The 21,006-nt window shown below is 42.7% G+C and overlaps 1 protein-coding gene across 2 annotated transcripts; it reads right to left on the bottom strand.

Moving 5' to 3' along the window:
* Positions 1-440: 440 nt before the first annotated feature.
* Positions 441-20,202, bottom strand: nkap (NFKB activating protein). 2 transcript variants are annotated; one of them, XM_052021419.1, is made up of 10 exons: positions 20,101-20,202; positions 14,880-15,287; positions 10,744-10,824; positions 10,061-10,131; positions 8,383-8,502; positions 5,733-5,781; positions 4,105-4,211; positions 3,240-3,315; positions 1,984-2,133; positions 441-948 (listed from the first exon to the last, which is right to left on the bottom strand). In XM_052021419.1, the coding sequence occupies exons 2-10, from the start codon at positions 15,236-15,238 to the stop codon at positions 774-776; spliced, it is 1,188 nt and encodes a 395-aa protein (XP_051877379.1). In that variant the 5' UTR covers positions 15,239-15,287; positions 20,101-20,202; the 3' UTR covers positions 441-773. The 2 variants fall into 2 exon arrangements, with proteins under 2 accessions (XP_051877379.1, XP_051877380.1); XM_052021420.1 differs by having other exon boundaries at positions 20,118-20,189.
* Positions 20,203-21,006: the final 804 nt, after the last annotated feature.

The raw sequence follows: 21,006 nt of genomic DNA, 5'->3' as shown, positions 1-21,006 counted from the left end.
GCATCACTAGTATATTTTGTGGGGAAATCAGTTTGTAAATTGGAATAGCAATGTGTTAATTTTTGTCACTGTTTGAATCATTACTCAGGTAGGAGCAAATAATTCTCTTGTATGTTCTAAACATCAAATGCTATCTTTATCTGGTCATATCAATAGCATGGCAGAATCAATCTTCACCATCCTAAACTTACCTGGGGCTGTGCTGACTTCCAGTTAATCAAAGGTTAACTGTACCACTTATATAATTAAATGGTGGATCTTTGATCATGGATATCACCACCAATCAGAATGATATATATCAAACATTTGTTGGAAATCATTTCTAAGTTGCTTGGGTCTCTGTGCCAGTAGAATCAAGCATTTGTAAAGGACTTTTTTTCTTCACTTGACTAATCAATACGAGTGGAATACAAATGACAAGTAATCCATCACATACCAAGCTATATTAATCATTTTAATATCATAACTTTACATCAAATTAGCACTGAGCTAAAGTTTATACAAAACTAGAAAGGTGATAGGAAATTAAGGTTAAGTATATAATATTAACATTCAATTTGAACCAACTACAGTGAAAACAAGCTTGAAACATCCAGATTATATTAAGATTTTGAACAAAAGCATTTTAGATGCTGAAAATGAAGATTAAAAATAAAATCTGAAAATGGCCAGCATTATAATCAACCATCTGAAAAGCAAACCTCTTTCGAGTGACTGAGCTGCTGCACATTCCCAGGTTTTAAATATTATAGAAACTATTTAAAAATTAATCTCTATTTTTCTTCCTTGCCCTTAGTCTTTCTTTGCACCATCTCCCTGAAGCCAGAGAGGATCTTGTTCTCCCTCTTTAGTCGTTCCTCTTTGTTAAATGAAGCTAGGGCTCTCTTTTCATCCGCACTGTAAATCTGGTTCTCTTTACGGAGACGCACAGCCTCCATACGGCGATGTCTGAACACGAAAGAAAGCCAAAACTCGAGTCAGAGGTTAAATGTGAATTGTCAGCATTATTCACACACCCGAAAGGAATAAAATGATGACTGTAATATCCAATAATAACTGGATGCATGTTAGAAGCAAAATGGTCATTGAAAACCTGTCATTTGCTTAAATTTTGAAACTTCTACTCGTCTAATATTTATTTTATGCTCCAGTCATTCACCTGGTATTTTACAACAACTGAGTTATTAAACAGGCATTTTATAAGTTAACCAATAATTTAGCGGCAAATTTTACAACTTAGCACCCCTTGTGCTCTGTATGATCAGGAGTTCTAATTGCATCTATTTTAAATAATACCGAACAGCATCCGATGTTTTGAACAAAAGTACAGAACAAGAGTCAACGCAGCAATATTCAGTATTTTCTATATAAATCTATCATTTGGGCTCCAAGACTATTTGCAAAGTAGGTCACTTTCATAACTTTATACATAGTTTGCATGCATATTAGTAATGCAAAAAATTGAGTAGTTCTCATATGTAGTGAAGGACATTTAAACATGCATCTTATTTTAATCAAAGATTCCAATAGACTCCCTCCTATCAATGAATTGGCTGAGATCACCTTTAGATCCAACACAGATTTGGCTGATCTAAGATAGCAAAGAAGATCACTTCCTTAATTGGTTGCATTACTGTCTTTAATATCTTAGTTGCTCCTTGATGCAATTCAAAGCCCTTTAAACTTATCTCTTAGTTGCAAAAGAACTCGCACACCAAATCAACCCTTAAAAGATATTTATTTTCCACTGAATTCATCCCTCCAGCTTGCTACGTCAATATGTTACTGCTGAGCAGCTGACCCTCATCTGGTGTACCCTTGAGAAGAGGAGTTTTAATCCTTTTTTTGGTGAAAATACAAAAGACGTTGGAATCTACATAATTGACACTTGACCTTCTCCTTCCTTTCACCAGGTTTAAATAAATAAATCCCACAGAACGTGCATTTATAACTTAAAGTGCAGTGTGAGAATAAGTTTCTTACCTGCTACCGCTCATTACGTAACCAGAATGTTCAAAGGAAGCAATCTGTTCGCTGGTCAGACCGATTTCACCTCTTCGGGGAATACGCTTCCCGGCTTTCACATACTCAGCCATGGCAGCCCCTTCACCAGGAAGCAGAGCGTGACCGTAACTAGAAGACAGACATGGTAAAGTACACAAGCAGTGACCTTTAGTTCTTCACTTTCTGGGATCGGAGCAGTGTTGGCAAGGCCAGCATTTATGATCCATGCTTAACTGCCCTCAAGATGGTGAGCAACATATAGATGGGCTGGGACTAACATTCCACCGATATCCAAATAGATCTGGTGACAGGCAAGCCCATGACTGGGCCATTTCTATGCGGAGGCTGCAGCACAGCCTTCCACTCAGCAAACTGTTGGCTGCAGGATACCTGGTGGACTCCTCATGGGAACCTTTGCAGGTTTCCCAGCTCCCACTTCATTGAAATAATTAATGAAGTTGGGTGCAGGGAAAAAGAAAATTAAGTGTGCACACATCTGGCTGTGCATGGACTTCTGATAGCTGGTGAGCTCATGGTTTCCCTGCCTGTCAAAGTTTTTCTGGGCATACAAGAAACTGCAGATGCTGGAATCTGGAGCAACAAACACTCTGCTGGAGGAACTCAGCAGATCGAGCAGCATCTGTGGGAGGAATGGAGTCCTGATGCAGGATTTCGACTCGAAACATCGACAGTTCCTTTTCTCCCGCAGATGCTTCTCAACTAGCTGAGTTCCTCCAGCAGATTGTTTGTTGCTCCAAAGCTGTTTTGGGTCTTGCCAATAAGCTGGGAGGCAGAATCCCTGAGCAAAACTGCATCAGGGCCACACTGGAAGAAACAGTGTGCCCCAGGACACAGGTGACCAGCACTATGGGGATAGGAAGAAGATATGCCCCATGAAATTCAGAATGAGGCTGAAACTGAGCAAAAAAGGAAACCATCAGTATTTTAAAATTAAAAAAACAAGCTGCTGGAGGAACTCAGCAGGTCAGGCAGCATATGTACAGGGAAATGGATTGTTGACTTTTTGGGTCGAGACCCTTCATCTGGACCTGCTGAGTTCCTCCAGCCGTTTGTTTCTTTGCTCCACATTCCGGCATCTGCAGTCTCGAGTCTCTGTGTCAGTATTTTAAATAACATTGCTAAAAGGTACCATTCATTACCAGTTACAATTTGAAATCAAATTGTGTGTTAAAAATGAGCTTCAAATTAACTCTAAAGAAAATACAATCACTTACTTCAAAGGCTTATCATCTTGAGCAGCCTGTTGCATTGGAGCTTCAGGTCCATACAAGGTGTTCTCCTCATTTGCACCTTCAAAAGGAAAATGTTTACCAATTTCTCAAGAAAGGTATTAATTAGATTGCATATTTAACACAAAAAGACTGAAATTGAGAAAAATCATTAATTTTCCACCCAACTTTGGCCTCCTGTGCTGTTCTAATGAAGCTTAACCCAAGCTCCAGAAACAGCACCTTATGTTTTGTTAGCCACACTACAGCTTTCTGAATGCAACAATCTTAGATAAACCATTCCACTATCTCCATTTGTAGCCCCTCTAAACTCACTTTGTTTCTTTATTCGACTGATTGCCACTCCCTTCTGACTTGACCAACAATGTTCTACCTTCCACCCTGTCAATGGACCATCCCCTTTTATTCCCCTTCCTTTTCGCCACACTTTAAAACTCGTTTAGTTAGTTTTTCAATTTCTGGTGAAACTTCCTCAATCCAAAAAATTTTACGTAGGCAAGCCCCCGTAAAGATCACTCAACACAAAAAGCTAGCAGGAAAAATGATAAGATTTTGATTGAAAATATATACAACTACAGGCGATCCCTGCATTACGGGACAGAGAGAGAGTGGTTACGTTCCTTGAAAATGTCCCTATTGCAATTTTTCATAACACGATAAAGCGTCATCTGTGCATGTGTCAAGAAATGAGAGTTGAAAAAAATCTTTATTTACTTTTTTTCTACATAAATGTCAAAAGAGCAAGTTTTTATTCCATACCCGAATTTTTGGCAGTGTTTTGTGAATTCTGTAAGGGCAAATTTCTGTTAATCGAACTGCTGTAACACGGTGGTTGTCTGTACATACTTACGTGTTTTTTCTACCCAGATAGCTTCATGTGAATTTTCTTCCTCAGATTCGTCACTACTGGATTCTGACACTTTCTTCTTGTTCTTTTTTGTTTTCTTTGGCTTCTTTCTGTTAAATTAAATAGAGACATTTACTTTCTTAAAGATACTATTGTTTCTTCTCCCCATAACATAATCCCCTGCTATTAAAGCTTTTTGGGGAAGGAGTGGAGTGGGAGCAGGGAAGGATAAAGAAGGGAGGTAGAGAGGAGGGGGAGGGAGAGGTGATATTATGTGATTTGCATCCAAAGATTTTGTTCACGAGCATACAGTACATCTTATTTTACTGTAATGGGTAAATCCAATGAAAGGCAATGTTGAATCACTGAATTTACAACAATACTTTCACCAATATACACTCCAGTCACCCTGCCTGCCATCTTTAACTTGTGTGCACACAACCGACTAGGCCACAGTATTTATCTATTTGTGAATGCCATTATACCATTTGAAACTAAGACCAGGTCCATTTACTTTTCCCTGAAATGAAGTTGATCTAAAAGTAGAAAAATGTTATGGTCAGAGGAATGAAACATAAAAGTGGGATGGGAACAGCTTCCTTACTTTTATTCTGCAAGTACAGAAACCTACCTTAACCCTGACCTCAAACCAACTTAAATGGACCACTTTTTCATCCTAATATGCAGCCCACATTCCAGCAAATTGAATGCAGCAGGTGAGGCTGCTTTTAGACGTGTTTAAGTTGGCTGTGTCATTTAGCTTGTAGTGACATCACCACAACTAGGGACAGGGCATTTCCTAGCTCCACTAAAAGTTCTGGAAGACGGGGTGTGCAAGATCACTCCCTCTGAAAGCCTGTTCAACCTCGACCCCACCAGCAACCCCAGCATAAAAAAAACTCTTTACTGATGGTTCAAAGATCAAATACTTTAGTGCAGTCACCAGGTGTAATGGCAGCCATAAGTCAAAGGGCCACGTAAAATAGCTAAGAGGTTCTGTCTGCATATTAGTGTATGATATGAGGAAAACTAATGAATGACAATGAATTTTACAAAACAGATTGCAGAAAATAAAGAGTATTCGAAATTATGATTTGGATATACAAGTTAAGTTACTAGTTATTCTATAGCATTTGATTACCGATTAAACTTAGTTGGAAGTTGAAAATAAGTATCATTCCTAAGGTCAATGCTATAGCTTTCAACGAAATAAGATAGCCATATCAAGTCACTTGCAGAAATTTATATAGTCTACTTCTGTCGATCATTTCATTATCTTGTAACGAAAACATATAAATCATAGCTCTTATGAAAATAAAAATTCAAATTGTTGATCTCTCCAAAAATGAACTATTGGAACTTGGTAAAGGTTTACAACTGAATCCCAATTCACACTGAATGAGAAACTCATGTTAAACTAGTTTGTGGTTCTTTCAATTTCATCAGTTTTTACAACAGTTTTAAATTCCCTCCATGATCTTGACCCTCCCTGTCTTTTACTTCAATCTGCCCAATGACAGAAAAACACCGTGGGAAGTATAAACCAACAGTAAAAATAAATGCCAAAAATATTAATTTGCATTAGGTTAAGCAAATAAAAGCTGGACTCGGATACAAAATAAATGTCTTACTTTTTATGGGATTTCTTCTTCTTCTTCTTCTTTTTCTTTTTATCTTGATCTATAAAACATGCAAGAAATAAATTTAATGCACAATTAATAAACAGTAAAACTCTGATAATCTGGCAAACTTGGGACTTCGGTTGTTGCAAAATAACACATTTTCGGACTATGGACGTTACTCCCATTAATATGCAAACACACTCTTAAACATGTTACATAGCGGTATAATACATTTTCTAGTGAACCCAGTGGAGTTTAAAGGGAGTGCGAATTTGAGGCCTTCCAAAATGCCGCTGCCTGTATTATAACTCAGAATAAATCCCAGTCGCACTGTAATGTATATAGAACATAAAACAGTACAGCAAAGTATGGGCCCTTTGGCCCACGACATTGTGCCGACCTTTATAAACCTTATCCATATTCTATCTATCCTCTCTCTCTACTTCATCTCCCATAACCCTCGATTTTTACTTCATCCATGTGCCTATCTAAGAGTCTCTTAAATGGCCCTATCATATCAGCCCCTACCAACCCCTCAGGCAGTGTATTCCAGGCACCCACCACTCTCTGTGTAAAAAAAAACCTACCTCTGACATCCCCCCTGAACTTTCCTCCACACACCTTGAATGGGTGTCCTCTAGTATTGGCCATTACCACCCTGGGGAAAAGATGCTGGCTGTCCACTCTGTCTATGCCTTTCATAATCTTATATACCGCTATCAAATCTCCTCTCATCCTCTGTCTCTCCAAGGAGAAAAGCCCAAACTTACTCAACCTCTCCTCATAAGACATGTTCTCTAATCCAGGCAGCATTCTTGTAAATCTCCTCTGCACCCTCTCCAAAGCTTCCACATCCTTCCTATAATGTGGCGACCAGAACTGAACACAATATTGTTTTCAATTTTCTCCATGGTCTCCTTTCTCTAATCCTAGCCTCTTGTTCAACTTTGGATTTAAGTGCTTGACTACTATTGGCTACGTCTTCAGCTTCCAAGACTGGAAATTCTACCTCCACATCTCTTCATCTCACTACCTCTCTCATCTTCCTTGAGACGCTCCTTAAAACTCATCTCTTTGTTCTTGGTCATCTTCAAGGTGGCCAAGCAGAATGTTTCGGTTTCCAATGTTCTCATGAAATTCTTTAGAATGTTTTTGCTCTGCTAAAGGTGCTATATAAATGGAAGTTTTGTTGTTGTATTGGTCAAGAGTTTACAGTTAATGTATAGACGTGAATAAATTATTGAACTGCTTAATAATCAGCCTTCCAGTTAAAGACAAGAACATGTAACTATGGCCATCATACCCATTAGAGAATACAGATAAAGTTTACCCAAAGGGAGGTTTGACACCAAATTTCCAAGTTTTTTCAGCCTTTTCTTACCTACTTTTCCCTTGATCATCCTGCTCCAACTATTTCTTTTGTTGTCTGTTGTGCATTCAATAAATCTTTAAGTGCATTGATAGAGTAGAAATAACATGGGACTTGTATCACATCCCCCCGTTGCCCTAAGGTTACTGCCCATATCCAGTAACCTACTTTTAAATTGACCACTGCTGTGATGGGCTTCCAGAGGAAATTAATAGAAATTTTTAAATCCTTAGATGATAATGCATGGGACATTATTTTTCCTTTCATTTTTAAGGCCCTACCTAAATTCAGGACAAGAGACAAAATTGTGGAAAAGTAATATTGACTTTTGGTTAATAATGGCAAATTGCAAACACCAATAGGCAAATTCTTATGTGGGGGAGGGGGATGGAGGCAGGTAGCAGCTTAAACTACAAACACTTGCTAAAAACATTTGATGCCTGTTAATAATGCTATCCTGTGGCTCATGTTGAGTACACGCTGCTGTTCTTCATCTGCTTAGAGGCAGCAAGTAAGCAGGGTGGAGCTTAGCTCTGAAGATTGGGTTGCTTTGCTCCCTCTCACACCTGATAGTGTGCCTGATTCAACCCCAGAAGAAGATCCCTCCAGCCCAAGGACTGCCCTTCAACAGTGGTGTATTGGCATTAGGTCATTACTGAGATACAGAGAAAAATGAAAAACTTCTGTTTTGCATGCTGTCCAGATAGATCCTGCCATACGTAATTACTTTGGGGTAGTAAAAAGAAAACATAATGCAGAATATAGAGTTGTAGTTATAGAGAAACTGCAGTGCAGGTAGACAAATTAAGTGCAAGGGCCACGACAAGCTAGATTGGGAGATCAAGAGTTCATCCTTTAGCGTATCAGAGGTCCATTCAAGAGTCTGTTAACAGGATGGAAGTTGTGCTTGAGCCTGGTGGTTCGTGCTCTCAGACCTTTGTATCTTGCCTGACAGGAGAGGGGAAAAGAGAGAATGACCGGGCTGGGGGGGGGGGTCCTTGATCATATTAGCTGTTTTCCTGAGGCAGCGGGAAGCGTAGACTGAGTCACTGGAGGGGAGGTTGCTTTGGGATGGACTGGGCTATGCTCATAGCTCTCTGCAGGTTGATTCTGAAGACAGGTGACGAACACCCAATGTGCACTAACTGCAAAGTACATTCCCCCCTACCACCACTGCCACTCACTCTCCGCAGCCTGTTTCTTTCCTTTCTGTTCTGTGTGCCCAGAACACAAAGTGTGAGTGGGTGAGTGCGTGTGAATAGGGGGCCTAATTGATTGCTAATATCTTACCAGTTAAGTCACTTTCACTGTCAGAATCTGATTCACTTTCTTCTGAATGTTTATGCTTTTTCTTTTTTGATTTCTTCTTTTTATTCTTCTTCCTTTTTTTCTTTTTCTTCTTTTTTTCCTCTGCAGGAGATTTAAAAGACCATGGGATATTACAAGATTTATACCTAACGTACACATGCTGAAAATGCTTTACTTCGTACACAAGAATAATGAACCCCTACTGAAGGTGGCATACATTGAGTAGTAATGAATATGGGTTCACTCCCTGACTTCTCACTGGGTTTACCTGAGTGAGTAGATGAGTCAAATTGGCCAAAGCTATGATCGCTTGTCTGGCATTAGTTGATTTCAGTCATGCATCATTGCTGGTAACTTAGGGGGTGAGAAATCAATATTTCCACTTCAGGTTGCTATCCTATTGGATGTAGGTATTAGAGGGGAGCAAAATTGGGCTTAGCCGAACTCTGACCATGCAGCTTACTTTCACCATTAGGACCCCCAGGAGTAATGTTCAATCAAACTAGATATTAAAGAACCATATCCCAGCAAGGAGTTAACACTTCTTGACTGGGACAATGGCAAGAGAAACTAGATTGTGGCAAAATCATTTTTTATATACAGTTTGAAATATTGACAACCTAATATTGCAGATTAAATGAAGATTTAAGTATCAAATAATATTTAAAAATCTACTTAATGAAGGCACGTCCAAGGTTCAGTGACATCTGGATGGATCTAATTTCTCCAAAAAGAATTAGATCAGTCTTATTTAGAAAAATATAGGCACCAATTTTACATATCGTAAAGTTTGTTATCATATCCCTGCAGGGTTTGATCAATTCAGACACATGAAAAGATCTGAAAAGCAAAAAAAAATGCTGATGATGAAAATCTGAAAAACAGAAATGCTGGGGATACTCAGCACTGATGAAGGATCACTGAACTAAAACATTAACTCTTTCTCCCCCTTCATAGTTGCACCCCAGCCTGCTGAGTTAGCCCAGCATTTTCTACTTTTATTAGATCAAAAAAATTTATGTATCACAAATGTCCAAGACACTTTGTATAATACTTGTCATTCATAAAGCAGTTTTCTCATGCTATTTCTCATCTTATTTCCACAAGCAAAAATAAAATTGGATTTCTGAAAGGTTAATACCTGGAATAAGTTTGTTTTATTTTACATAGTTGTTTAGAAGTACATCATGTGTAACCTATTTGCATAGATTAACAATTGCATTCTAACACCTGAAAATAATTCATCTGGAGAACAATGACTTGTAAGAAAGGTCAACAGGAACTAGAAATACCACCACTTAAAATAATTGTTGGAAGGAAAGTGGATCACCCACTTAGTTAAAAATTAGTTTGGAGTTTACAGCGTGAACTGAGATGGTCTCTGCTGCCACAGGATTGGTATGCAAAAACTAGACTGATGCACCCAAACTTGTTGACACATTCTTGGAAACTGAAAATTAACACTAAGAATTAAGCCTGCACTGTGAGCCTGGATATGAAACATTTCTTTTTATGAGAGACACTGTCATCAGAATAGTTTGCCAACAGCCAGGGCTGATTCAATAAAAATGAAAGTTTCTGAGTTATCGGTCAATTTCCACTACCCACCACAAGGGCTCCACTGCAGATTTCCTGGAAATATAACATTATAAACAGTTACCTTCTGTACTGGAGTCTGAACCACTGCTCTTCTCGCCTTGCTCACCCTCGACTGGAGTATGCTCATCTGAACTAACAAACAAAAGCAAAATTCCACTCTAGAATTTCCATTAACATAAGACACATTCTTTCAAAAATAATCTCAAACTCATGGGAATTTAAAATAATTTATATTGTTTAAAATATTGAATCCTGAAATAATGTACAAATGCCATATGGCTATCAAAATGAATACAAACAGGATTCAAAAGCAAATTACCATAGCTGCTGGAAATCTGAATAAAAATATAAAATGCTAGAAATACTCAGCCGATCAGGCAGCATCCGTGAGAAACAGGGTTAACATTTCAGGTCAATGATCTTTCATCAGAACTGGGTTCTGAAAGGCCATTGACCTGAAATGTTAGTGCTTGCTTCTTTTGCCACAGATATCACCTCCCCTGCTTAGTAATTTATTGATCTTCTGTTTATAATAGGGCAGGGATGTTGCTTAATAAACATTGGAGGAATTATTTTATTACTTTTGAACTAAGTACTGCTCCTTACTTTTGGTCAAGTTTCAGTAAAAAGCCACACATTTAAAAGTTTGATTACATCAAAATGAAGATGACACTATTGAAAAATTAATCTACAAGCTGTAAGCACAAATGTCATTTAAATTGGTTAAATTGGCAAGGGGCTTACTCTGGTTCCGGGAACTTTGGAGACAGTCCCCATATTTCTGGTGCACCAAGTTCTCCAATTCTTTCTCGTTCCTTTAGACGCCTGGAAGAAACATTCACAAAACAATCACTTGTTAACTTTTGTTGAATAGACTGCTTCTAATGAATATTGTAAATATGAATTCCTTTAAATTATATTTTTCCAATAGTTAAGCTCAGCACCTATGGAATGTGACAAGCTACAATTTCAGGCATAACCCTTCAGAGTCGATGAGTGTGACATGTTAACTTATCACAGATGTGCATGATGTGCCAAGTCTTCCCTGCATTTCTTAGTTATTGCTTTAAAGTAGAATGTATTTTTGCACTGATGATTTGGGTAATTAGAGAAAGTCATGCAAAATCATCAATCATCCAGATGTATTGTACATATAGTAAAACTCTTATTAATCCAGGACGCTTGGGACTTTGATGGGGTCAGACTGCCTAATTTTCCAGTCTATTGGATGTTATTCCAAATAATACACCAACACATGTTCCATTCACTTTTTTCTACATGTTACACAGTAGTATAACAAATTTTCTAGAACCCAGTACATTTCAACGGATCATGGGAACTGTGGCTCAGGTGCGTTAGAGGGAATAGCAGAACCAGGGCCCTGGTGTGTTAGAGGGAGCACGGGAACCAGGTGCTGAATTCTCAGGATTTCCAAACAATCGGATGGTGGATTATCGAAGTTTTGCTACACATTGCATTAAGTTGCACCACAATGTCTCAATTCAAACTGGCAATTAGGGAGACATCTGAGACAAACTGGGAGGATCCAGGACTCCCAATACATTGTTTTGTAAATTCCTATTGCCTGCTACCAAAGTAAAAATCAGGACTACAAAAGAAAAAAATTATAAACAGAGAAATAGAAAGTTTTAAAGCTGCAGTAAAAGGAGCAACAATTCCCAGAATAAGCTACAATTGAAAGAATTGTGGTAAGGCTCACATCAGAAGATATAGACTATTAAAAGCAATCATATGGAAGGCAGATATTTTTGTTTCTTTTTCATAAAACATAAGCCCGGCACAGGAACAGGCCCTTCAGCCCATGATGTCTGTGCTGACCACGATGTCAATTTAAACTAATCCCATCTGCCCGCACATGGTCTCTATCTCTCCATTCACTGCCTGTTCATCTGTCTAAATGCCTCTTAAACGTTGCTATTGTTTCCTTTCATTTTTTGCCGCTGGAGTTCACTTGTTACATTTTAATCTGCGTGATGTTTTACTGAAGAGATAGTGGCTCTCAAACTAAATTTATTCATAGCTTTGTTTTGTAGAAGATCTTCTAGAAAGATCTGCACTGATATGATAATTCTGGCTAGTTAATAAACCAAAGCCTAGTCTATTGTATTGGAATCCAAACCAAGTGAATCACACTGTTGCATTGCAGTTAGAGATTGGAATACTGCACATGAAAACATTCAAAATTCTTGCAAATAAAATAATGTTAGCTTCAGGTTTCATTGAAGTTGTAGATAAGCTAACAAAGAAGTAGGAGAAAGTATCACAATACAGCTTCTCCCCAGGTTATGAATGCCCCACCAATGCACATCCCATGCATACGAATGAAGGTTTGGGAGCCCACTTATGGGCATCCCGTACATAGGGATGAGCGTTTGGCAGCCCAGTGAGGTGGATGGGGATGGATTTAATGGCTGCTGCAGGCATCTTGTACCAGGTGGGAATGGGGCATTTCTGTGTGCCTTCTCTCCCCACTTGCCACCTCAATCTCCCACCTGACCCGCAACAATCAGGGCCTGTGTTGAGTGGAGAAGAGCTGGGAGCACCAAGCAGACTCATTCGCTAACCGAGTCAGTGAGGTCGGCTAGCAGCCACTCTTCCCACACCTGCTCACTCTCCGGTCACAGCTGTTTCTGTGATCCTCTCCCACACACTGTTCCTTTCCGACTTACGAAAGGGTCTCAGGAACAGAACCTGTCATAACCTGGGTACTGTCTGCACAGATTCAGGCAAGGCATCCAAGAAACAAAACAAGCCGGGGCTACATAGACTAGGTTGTTCAACACCTCTGCAAGCCAAACAAAACTAAGTCAAGATGTACTGTGGGCTACTTCTCAAATTCAACTAGGGTTCAGGAGTGTTATTTCTAGTTGAAAGGGTCAGTCATCTGCCATAACCAATAAGATAGATTTTCAGATATGTGAAACACAGGAAATCTAGGAAGGACTTTAAAAATATAAGAAACTGCAGAAAGGGACAAATCAATCCAAGCTGTAACTTTCACGGCAGACTAACTTGTTATGTGAAGTCCTGAAATAAAGAACTTTGTTCCTGATTTGAAATAACAATGTTACAACATGCAGCATGCGGTTTAGCTGATGCATTAATGTTTGATTCTAATTTGAGCAATCTTCTGGTGCAAGGCTGGAGCCACATTTCTACATTGAGTTTGAGGTGCAGAAGCCACTGTTTGCCTTTACAGAGAGGAAGTTTAACTCAAAGACATCCCCTTTGAGTTTGTATCAAGGGCAGGATGTGATGATATAGTCACTTACTGATCTGGATTATCACATTCAGTCAGACAAGGGTTGGAACCACAAATGGCTAGTGGAGACCGGGAAGCATTGCTGTTGGGGTGACAGATAACAGCTTTCTTCCCCCCAATCACTAAGTGGAAGACCATGAGTGGAATACCATGCCTAACGCCATCATATGAGTATCAATAAAAGGACCTTCCAATCAATGGAGCGACTTACAAAGGCATTCAAGTAATTTATTCTATCCAAAGGGTATTCAGCACCATCTAAAATTCGTAGTGAAGTTTGTGCCTACCATGAGAATCTGATTAAGGAGCAGCATGGAACGCAAAGGACCACATTGAAACAACACAAACGCAACTGTTCTCACATTTCAACAGCATCGTGCAACGTAGAAGCCTACGCCATCTGTCGGGATAATGAATCCAATAGTTTCAACATCACCGTTCCATGCTTTCTCTCCATCCTTGCAATTTTTTCTTCCATTTTTTAAAATCTAATTTCCTGCTGAATCAGAATGCACCAGCCATTGCATTCCAAATCATATTCACTCCAACGGTGGTAGTTTTCTTTGTAGAAATTCATGTCCTTTCACCAATCTTAATCTGTGCCCTCTGCTCTGTTATTGACTCTCTGCCCATCCAGAACAGTTTCTTTCTGATTTTTTTCTACCTAACTAATTCATGAATTCAAACACTTCTGTTAAGTTTCCCTTCAGCTTTCTCTGCACTAAGGAGAACAACCTGACCATTCCCAGTCTATCCAGGTAATTCCACACTCTGGAATATTCCACATTCTGGAGCTAGTCAGTAAATTCCTTCATAATTTCTCTAAAGCATTCACGCTCTTTCAAAAATGTGGTTTCCAGAATTAGACACAATACTTCACATGGGACTGAACTAGTGTTTTATTTAAGTTTAATGCAACTTCCTGGATCTAATATATATAAAGCCAGGGATCTAATAACTTTTTTTAATTGCTGCACTCAGGACTGAGCCAGGAGATTCTGTGTTTAAGTCCCACTGCTGAGGCTTGAGCCATAAATATCCAGGCTGCTGCTCCAATACTATATTTTGAAATACCAATTTTTGAACCAAATATTGTAACAAAGGCCTCATCAGCTTTCTCAAGTGGATATACAAGTTGCTGGTCTAGCAGACCAGAGGTCTGGAATAACAATCTAGAGGCACGAGTCTCAATTCTACCATTGTAGCTGCGAAATTTCTAGACCATTTATGGCTCCATGCCCAGAGCAATTAATTCTTAACTGCCTAGCACTTCATTTCAGCTTTTAGATAATTAAGGAAGGGTACTAACTAAATGCTAGGTTTGTAAGCAAGTTCGCGTCCTGAGAAGTGAGATATGCTCAGGACCCTCTCTCCTTGCATTGTTTTTAAATTACACCACTAGAGTTATCCTTCATTCAACAGCAACCTTGTGTTATTATACTAATGGTAAAAGGAAACCTCTTGGGAGGAGAGATTTATAATGGATTTCTATGTTTAGAGAAATATACCATACTTGGGGACAGAGAAGTCTTATTAATTTGACATTTTCTAGACAAATCTACAGATTATGACATTAAATATTTATAACTTGTCTGACCTGGCAATAAAGGCATCATGTCTCTGTTGGAGTAAATCTTCTTGCTCTTTTCCATAATGTGCCATATAAAGCTTGTTATAGTGCCCATGATAGGAACGAGAATTCTGATCTCTTGATCTTGACCTTGAACGATGTACACCATTTTCATGCTTGTGTGTGCTGGATCTTTCTCTTGACCTAGATCTGGATTTTCTAAGCTTTTTGTCAACTGATGGAGATTGCCTGAGACCCAAGTGATGACTGCTACATTTTACTGGAGGGCTACGGGACCTACTGTCATTGCTGCTGCTGTGCCGCCTTCTCTTAGGACTGAAGGATGAGTCTGGGCTGCCACTCCTTGACCGACGCACAGGAGGCATCGTCTATCATCAGGTTTAAAGAATGTTGCTCATTTATATTCAATATTACCTGTAAAACAAAACATTATGTGTAAAATAATAACAAAATATTCCATTAACAGTGGGGTATCTATTTTGGGATTTTATTTTGGACCTGTAATCTAATAGATTCATTGACATTTTCTAGTACTGTATTTACTTGGATTATTCAGGAACACCTTAAGCATGTATACGTAACTTTAGTTTAATATATAATAATCCAGGTACATCAATCCAAAGTGATGGAAATTGAGAATTTTTTTTGTTTACAGGGCTTGTTGATGAGTGCCTTGCATGACAGACATCTGTTAAGGGAACTGATTCACCCCCAAATTTCACAAGAGTGAGGAAAATCGCTTCTGATTACTTATGTTTGTCTCAATCCATGTCTGAAATAACTGCCATTAACTGATAAATCTGCACTATATTGTTTGGTTTCTACATCAAGTTCACTGAATACAATGACTCGGAATATTTACCTAAAATGTAATCCTTTTATTAAATTCAGTGTTACTTGTTTTCAAGTTCTAGGTATTTTATTACTGCTTTGTACAAAAAAAGACAATTATTTTCCTTCCCCCCCCCCCCCCACTGTGGGTACTCGTTCACAAGTACTGGCCCTCTTCACTAACACTTTATTAATGTGTGAGTACGAACACTGCTGATGAAATCAGACCTGTCTTGAAGTGATGTCAACATATAATTATTAGGAAAAGGAATCCTGGTTATTATTTTCTAGAAGAACCAATGGCTATTAGCTGCAGCTCAAGTAGTAGTATTCTTATTGTCCACACAGGTGGTAGAGGCAGATATCTCCATCACTTTCAAGGCAGCCATGAGTGTGTACTGAAGTGCCTACATAAGACAACGATTCAAGAGCTGGGAAGTAAGACAAGCCGAAAAGATGTCCACTTTGGCCAGTACTAACTGTAAATTTGTTTTACGATTCAAGGATTTGCCCCTACAACAGTTTGAGTTTTCCAAACAAAGCCGAAAGGTTTAACAAGTTACTTAAGGAAATGTTTCAGAATACATGTCCATCATTCCCTTTCTACCCACACAAACCCTCCAAGCTAACTGAAAGCAATCCCACAACCCTCCTCTACCCAAGTTGTCAAACTGGACTTAAGTTCAGCCCTGATGAAGGGTCTCAGCCCAAACTGTCAACAGTTCCTCTACCCCCATGGACGCTGCTCGATCTGCTGAGTTCCTCCAGCAGCTTTTTTTTTGCTCAAGTTCAGAAGGGAAGAACTTGGAGACTTGGGAAGGGGCACACTGCTAGTGTGAACAACACTAAGGATCTGCAGTGACCCTTACCTCTCGACTCAGTGATATAAAATCAATAGAAAGGAAGGATATTGGGTCAGAGGAGGTGGAATCCTTGTGGGTGGAGCTAAGAATTAGCAAGGGTAAAAGGACAATAGTAGCAGTCATATATAGGCCCCCTAATAGCAGTCAGAAAGTGGACGATAAGTTGCAGTTTAAGATAGAAAAAGCATGCCAGAGTGACAATGTGAAGATAATTATGGGGGACTTTAACATGAAGGTGGACTGGGAAATCCAGAATGGCGGTAGTACTCAGGAGAGTGAGTTTGTGGAATGTCTAAGGGACGTTTTTCTTGAGCAACTTGTTGAAGAGCCCACCAGGGGATCGGCTGTTTTGGATTGGGTGCTGTGTAATGAACCGGAGGTGATTAGGGAACTAAAGGTAAAGGAACCACTGGGAACCAGTGATCACAATATGATTGAGTTCAGTTTCAAGTTTGAGAAGGAGAAGCTGATAACTGGTGTATCGATATTTCAGTGGAACAAAGGAAATTACAATGGTATGAGAGAGGAGTTGGCCCAAATTGATTGGAAGAGTAAGCTAGCTGGAGGGACAGCAGAGGAGAAATGGAAGGAATTTCTACAGGAAATAAGGAAAATGCAGGATAGATATATTCCAAGAAAAAAGGTTTTGAATGGAAAAAAGGCACAGATGTGGATAACGAGAGAGGTGAAGGCTAAAATAAAAGCAAAAGGGGCGGCGTACAAAGAAGCAAAAATTAGTGGGAAAACAGAAGACTGGGAAGCTTTTAAAAACCTGCAGAGAGAAACTAAGAAGGTCATTAGGAAAGAAAAGATGAATTATGAAAGGAAGTTGGCAGATAACATTCGAGAGGATACTAAAAGCTTTTTTAAATACATAAGGAGTAAAAGAGAGACACGGGTTGATAATAGGACCAATTGATAACAGTGCAGGAGCTATTATAATGGACAATAGAGAGATGGCAGAGGAATTGAATGAATATTTTGCATCGGTCTTCACCGTGGAGGACATCAGCAATGTGCCGGTTAGTCAGGAGTCTCACGAAATGGAACTGAGTTCAGTTAAGATTACTAGGGAGAAGATGCTAGGAAAACTAAATGTGCTAAAGACTGATAAGTCTCCCAGACCAGATGAGGTGGCTTTAGAGATAGCGGATGCATTGGCGATAATTTTCCAGAAATCGATAGATTCCTGCATGGTTCCAGAGGACTGGAGGGTCGCAAATGTAGTTCCATTGTATAAGAAAGGTGGGAGGCAGCATAAAGGAAATTACAGACCTATTAGTCTGACATCAGTGGTGGGAAAATTATTGGAATCTATCCTCAAGGATGGGGTTACGGAATACCTAGAGGCGCAAGGCAAGATAGGTCCTAGCCAACATAGTTTTGTGAAGGGATGATCCTGCCTGACCAACCTATTTGAGTTTTTTGAAGAAATCACAGGTAGGGTGGATAAGGGAGAGGCGGCAGATGTTCTGTATTTAGACTTTCAAAAGGCCTTTGATAAGGTGCCTCACAAGAGACTGATTAATAAGATGAGAGGTCATGGAATTACGGGTAGGATAACAGAATGGGTGGAGCATTGGCTGGTTGGCAGGAAGCAAAGAGTGGAAATAAAAGGATCTCGTTCTGGCTGGTTACCAGTTACTAGTGGTGTGTCACAGGGGTCGGTGTTGGGACCGCTCCTTTTTACCTTGTACATTAACGATTTGGATAATGGAATAAATGGTTTTGTGGCTAAGTTTGCGGATGACACCAAGATAGGCGGAGGAGTAGGGAGCATTGAAGAGATAGGAAGGTTGCAGAGGGACCTAGACAGTTTAGGAGAATGGGTAAGGAAATGGCAGATGAGATTCAATGAGGAGAGAAAATTCAAAGTACAGAAGTACAAAGGGACTTGGGGGTACTCGTGCAGGATACCTTAAAGGTTAACCACCAGGTCGGATCGGTGGTAAAGAAAGCAAATGCTATGTTGGCATTCATTTCGAGAGGTATAGTGTATAAAAGTAAGGAAGTGTCGATGAGGCTCTACGGGGCACTAGTGAGGCCTCATTTGGAACACTGTGTGCAGTTTTGGGCCCCACATCTTAAGAAGGATGTGTTGACGTTGGAGAGGGTTCAGAGATTTACGAGGATGATTCCAGGAATGAAAGGGCTTATGTATGAGAAGCGTTTGTCGGCTCTTGGACTGTACTCACTGGAGTACAGAAGAATGAGAGGGGACCTCATAGCGACATTTAGAATATTGATAGGAAAGGACAGAGTAGATGTGGGTAGGCTGTTTCCCTTGGTGGGTGAGTCCAGGACCAGAGGGCACAATCTTAGAATTAGAGGGTACAGTTTCAAAACAGAGATGAGGAAAAATTTCTTTAGCCAGAGGGTGGTGAATTTGTGGAACTCCTTGCCACATACAGCAGTGGAGGCCAGATCAGTGGGGGCGTTCAAGGAGGAGATAGATAGATATCTAAATAGTCAGGATATCAAGGGATATGGGGATAAGGCCGGAAATTGGGATTAGAATAAGTTTTTTTTCTCTTTCCCCCATTCCCCATTTCTTTTTTCCCCTTTCCTTGGAGCAGATTCGATGGGCCGAATGGCCTGCTTCTGCTCCATTGTCTTGTGATCTTGTGACTCCCCGACCACCGGCCTCCCCACCCCTCACCAACCCACCGGGGACACTTCTCACCAACCGAGGGCCCCACAAACTCTGCAGGGTCTCTCCCCCACTGCCCGCCTCCCCTGTGATTGTCCCCACTGCCCAACTACCCCCCACCGGGTCCTCCAGCTGAAGCTGCTCCTCGCACCATCACATTAATGCCTCTTGAGAAATGACCATCTAAAGACAGGCACTAACCTGCCTCCCCTGACCCCTGCATCCCCCCACCCCAACACTTCCTCCCTCTCTCCCCTCCCCTCCCCCTCCCCCCACTCTCCTCCCCCCCTCCCCCCCACTCTCCTTCCCCCCCCTCCCCCCCTCTCCTTCCCCCCCCTCCCCCCACTCTCCTTCCCCCCCCTCCCTCCCCCCCACTCTCCTCCCTCCTCCCCACTCTCCTCCCTCCTCCCCCCCTCCCCCCACTCTCCTTCCCCCCCCTCCCTCCCCCCCCTCTCCCCCCCCCTCCCCCTCCTCCCCCCCCTCCCCCCCCTCTCCTCCCCCCCCTCCCCCCCCACTCTCCTCCCCCCTCCCCCCCCACTCTCCTCCCCCCTCCCCCCCCACTCTCCTCCCCCCTCCCCCCCCACTCTCCTCCCCCCTACTCTCCTTCCCCCCTCCCCCCACTCTCCTCCCTCCCCTCCCCCCACTCTCCTTCCCCCTCCCCCCCCTCCCCCCCCTCTCCTTCCCCCCCTCCCCCCACTCTCCTCCCCCCCCTCCCCCCACTCTCCTCCCCCCCCTCCCCCCCTCCCCCCACTCTCCTCCCCCCCCTCCCCCCACTCTCCTCCCCCCCCACTCTCCTCCCCCCCCCACTCTCCTCCCTGCTCCCTCCCCCCCCCCCCCCCCCCCCCGCTTGCTTCCCTCCCTCCCTCCCTCCCTCCACACTCACCCCACACTCGGACCGACCTCACCGGACGGAACCATCACAAGTCGCACAACAAGCACTCGAAAGGTCACAGGTCGGAAACACCAGTACCCGGATGTCACCCTCGCTCCTCATTGGCTCAGCTCCTCGCCGCCCCTGATTCGCCGATGGGCGGGGGCGCGTCGGTCGGACGCATGCGCAGTGGGCGGGAAGGGGCAGCTGGAGCCCGGCCCCCCGGGGGGGGGAGGAGGAGGGGGGAGGGGGGGGGAGGAGGAGGGGGAGGGGGGGGAGGAGGGGGAGGGGGAGGAGGAGGGGGAGAGACGGGGGGGAGGGGGAGGAGGAGGGGGAGGGGGAGGAGGAGGGGGAGGGGGAGGAGGAGGGGGAGGGGGAGGAGGAGGGGGAGGAGGAGGGGGAGAGACGGGGGGGAGGGGGAGGGGGGGGGGGAGGGGGAGGGGGGGGGGGAGGGGGAGGGGGAGAGACGCGGGGGAGGGGGAGAGACGGGGGGAGGGGGAGGGGGAGGGGGAGAGACGGGGGGGAGGGGGAGGGGGAGGGGGAGGGGGGGAGAGACGGGGGGGAGGGGGAGGGGGGGAGAGACGGGGGGGAGGGGGAGGGGGGGGAGACGGGGGGGAGGGGGGGGAGACGGGGGGGAGGGGGAGGGGGAGACGGAGGGGGGAGACGGGGGGAGGGGAGACGGGGGGGAGGGGGAGACGGGGGGAGGGGGAGGGGGAGGAGGGGGAGGGGGAGGGGGGGAGGGGGGGAGGGGGGGGAGGGGGAGGGGGGAGGAGGGGGAGGAGGAGGGGGGGAGGGGGGGAGACGGGGGGGAGGGGGAGGAGGAGGGGGGGAGGGGGGGAGACGGGGGGGAGGGGGAGGGGAGGGGGGGAGGGAGTGGGGGGGAGGGGAGGGGGGAGGGGAGGAGGGGAGGGGGGGAGG

This window comes from Pristis pectinata, chromosome 8 (assembly GCF_009764475.1).
Source record: "Pristis pectinata isolate sPriPec2 chromosome 8, sPriPec2.1.pri, whole genome shotgun sequence".
In the NCBI taxonomy this organism is placed as follows: Eukaryota; Metazoa; Chordata; class Chondrichthyes; order Rhinopristiformes; family Pristidae; genus Pristis; species Pristis pectinata.
The sequence above is the reverse complement of the archived record's forward strand: the minus strand, read 5'-3'. Positions and strand labels throughout refer to the sequence as shown.